A 2,811-nucleotide genomic window follows, 5' to 3' on the forward strand; every position below is an offset into this window, starting at 1 on the left:
AACAAAAAACTAAAGAAAAAAAGAAAAAAAATAAAAAAAAATAAAGAAACACACTCGGTTTAAACCGGTAAAGAAATGAAGAAAACCGATGAAAAATAATATAACCGAAGGAAAAGTGAAGGACAAAAGTATAAAACCATTGAAGAAATAGAGAAACCCAAAAGAAAAAGAAGAAAAAACAAAGCACGCAAGCGCAACGTTTAGTTAAACGAATGGACCGCCCGACTACTGTAGCGTGTAGGGAACTGCTTCAGGAGAGACGGTTGATGCTCTCGCTATAAACAAGACTAGTATGTATGCATGTGCAATTCATGGAGTGATTAAAGAAAAAAGAAATTCTCCCGCAATTGTTTTTAATATTATATAAAAAATTGTATGTAGACATTTTCTTTGCAGGAAAAGTTTCAATTTATTCATCTTCAATCATGACAGTACAACAAACACCAGAAATAAAAATTACATCCAGATCCGTAGACCACCTAGCGACGACTACAATCATGAAGCGAGCCGAAGGCGCGTCGCCATCATCGCCCCTCTATCGCTGGAGCCGGGCACAACGTTATAGTAGACAGTCGGGAGGTCATCGTGCTAAGGCCCCATAGGACCAGCACCCCAGAATAGCAACCACCGTCGATGAAGAATAACGTAGATCGGAAGGATCCAAACCAAAGACACACGAACGTAGATGAACAACGACGAGATCCGAGCAAATCCACCAAAGATAGATCTGCCAGAGACACACCTCCACACGCCCACCAATGATGCTAGATGCACCGCCGGAATGGGGGCTAGGCGAGGAGACCTTTATTCCATCTTCAGGGAGCCGCCGCCGCCTCGCCTTCCTGAGCAAGACACAAACCCTAACAAGATTGAAAAAAACGACTAAAAACGGAGCTCTCCCCGACGGCCCTTGCCAGAATCCATCGCGCCTCCATGGCCTTAGGGCCACCGGAGACGAGGCGGACCTGTGCCGGCATCGGCGAGAAGCACAAACCCTAACTTTATTTCTTGGAGGAGAAGGAGGCGGCTGCTGGCATGTAGACATCTAAAATACTTTATGTTAATCTACTTTCTTTTTCTCCCCGTTCTCCTTCGAAATCATCTTATCTGGGTTGAAGTCATCATGCACCCTAGCGGTATATGGCACATGAGGCATCATATATGGGCCTTTTTTTGTCTGGAAGGTCTACACGAATGTTGTAGAACACAGTAGAGGCGACATATGTCTATTATTCATGGCGAATCCGGCTGATCTTAGCCTTTGTTTTTGGAGGCTAATGGTTATGATTGATGCTCTACATCCATTTCGAAACTGATACACTATATAGATAGTATAGATATAGTTCCTAAATTGTGTGGCTTCTAACCATAACACTATAAGTAGAAGTGCGGCGTTTCGCTGCCCAGACCCATCTGCCATCGGACAGGAAAAATTTCAAAACAAATACTAGAAAAATTCAACAAATTCCAATCTTTTTTGTGTAGTAGATAATTTGATGCATGATGTTCGCTCCAATTTTCAGATCATTTGAATATCTGAGTAACTCTCAGCAAAAAAGACAAATCGGGTCAGAACAGTGCGTGAACAGTAAACTTTTTTACAGACCCCGAATTTGTCTTTTTGCTAAGAGCTGCTCAGATGTCGAAATGATTTGAAAATTAAAGCGAACCTCACGCATCAAATTATCTACCACACTCGTTTCAAAAAAAAATTATCTACCACACACAAAAAATTTGAATTTTTTTGATATTTTTTAGTATTTGTTTTATTTTTTTCGTCAGCGTGGGTGCAGATGAGCCTGGACTCAAAAATGAATTATCCTATAAGTGCTAAATAGGATATGGCATAACTCACTTCAATTTGTTTCCTACCAAAAGTTTTTTTTTCGACAGGAACTCTGGGAATTGTATTAAAGATTTTTTGGACTTGCCATTCTCTGTACCAAAAGATATTTTAGTGAATCCTGTCCTCTAAGAAGAAATTGGGTTGGGTTAAAACCTGAGGGGACATGGGCCGATCCCACTCGCATTTCTCGCATGACCCCCTTCGCAGGCCAAGGCCGTATCCCCCCGCTGTCCGGATCATAAAATGGTCTAGAGAAATAGCCCGAAAGCCCACCTCCCTGCAGGTCCAGCCGCACGGCAAAAAAATATTATTTTTGGCTAAAAAAACATTTCTCAAAAAAAAAAATCGATCACGGCACCACGGCCACTACCCCACGTTTCATTTCTCCCCTCTCACATGCCCCTCACCACCAAATCAATCAAACGCGGACTTCCTCCCTGAGACGCACGCACCGCACCTCACCGCCCCGCGTCGCGAGATCTCAAATCCCCGATCCGACCCCACCGGCGGCGATGGCCGGCAAGGAGCTGAGCGACGAGCAGGTTGCGTCGATGCGGGAGGCCTTCTCCCTCTTCGACACTGACGGCGACGGCCGCATCGCCCCCTCGGAGCTCGGCGTCCTCATGCGCTCCCTGGGTGGGAACCCGACGCAGGCGCAGCTCCGCGACATCACCGCCCAGGAGAAGCTCACGGCGCCCTTCGACTTCAAGCGATTCCTCGAACTCATGCGCGCCCACCTCCGCCCGGAGCCGTTCGACCGCCCGCTCCGCGACGCCTTCCGCGTCCTCGACAAGGACGCGTCGGGCACCGTCTCCGTCGCGGACCTCCGCCACGTCCTCACCTCCATCGGCGAGAAGCTCGAGCCCCATGAGTTCGACGAGTGGATCCGCGAGGTCGACGTCGCCGCGGACGGCACCATCCGCTACGACGACTTCATCCGCCGCATCGTCGCCAAGTAGTGGGTT

At 47.2% G+C, this 2,811-nt stretch overlaps 1 protein-coding gene across 1 annotated transcript; it reads left to right on the forward strand.

Annotated features, from left to right (window-relative positions):
* The first annotated feature begins 2,232 nt into the window (after positions 1-2,232).
* Positions 2,233-2,805, forward strand: LOC125520266 (probable calcium-binding protein CML7). The gene has a single exon (XM_048685131.1). The coding sequence runs from the start codon at positions 2,359-2,361 to the stop codon at positions 2,803-2,805; it is 447 nt and encodes a 148-aa protein (XP_048541088.1). The 5' UTR covers positions 2,233-2,358.
* Positions 2,806-2,811: the final 6 nt, after the last annotated feature.

The sequence above is a fragment of the Triticum urartu genome, chromosome 7 (assembly GCF_003073215.2).
Source record: "Triticum urartu cultivar G1812 chromosome 7, Tu2.1, whole genome shotgun sequence".
Classification (NCBI taxonomy): Eukaryota; Viridiplantae; Streptophyta; class Magnoliopsida; order Poales; family Poaceae; genus Triticum; species Triticum urartu.